The following is a 409-nucleotide window of genomic DNA, read 5'->3' as shown; positions in this document are numbered from 1 at the left end:
TGATTGGAACATCTGCTTAAACTTTGAGCACTGAGGCGATACAGCAAGTCTCATCGCACTAAAACGAATCTCCTTCGCAATTGATTTCACGCAAATGCAATTCTTTTACAAAAATAATTCTATACTTACAAACTTTTTGGTTTGAACTTATTCACTTCACCAAAATCGTTAAAAAAAGGCTTACTCGTATACCTGATACAACCAAGATCTCATTCTACAAATAAGTTTGCAATTGATTGTTAATAGACAATTTTCACCTGACGAACTTTACTTCGTAGTGATACCGGCACTTGCGATTGTGCGCTGCAATTACATCAAAGAACAATTGAGCATGCTCACTACGAGTCCTGATCGTATCAATACAGCCTCTTATTCTTTGTTCGCGCATAGCCGGGCTACAAACAGGCAG

At 38.1% G+C, this 409-nt stretch overlaps 1 protein-coding gene across 1 annotated transcript; it reads right to left on the bottom strand.

Annotated features, from left to right (window-relative positions):
- Positions 1-125: 125 nt before the first annotated feature.
- Positions 126-388, bottom strand: PHALS_04288 (uncharacterized protein; the record flags this gene model as incomplete). The annotated part of the gene is made up of 2 exons (XM_024718377.1): positions 126-192; positions 267-388. The coding sequence occupies 2 exons, from the start codon at positions 386-388 to the stop codon at positions 126-128; spliced, it is 189 nt and encodes a 62-aa protein (XP_024583782.1).
- Positions 389-409: the final 21 nt, after the last annotated feature.

The sequence above is a fragment of the Plasmopara halstedii genome (genome assembly GCF_900000015.1).
Source record: "Plasmopara halstedii genome assembly, contig: Scaffold_2585, whole genome shotgun sequence".
In the NCBI taxonomy this organism is placed as follows: Eukaryota; Oomycota; class Peronosporomycetes; order Peronosporales; family Peronosporaceae; genus Plasmopara; species Plasmopara halstedii.
Note: the sequence above shows the minus strand (reverse complement) of the source record. Positions and strands in the feature narration are given on the sequence as shown.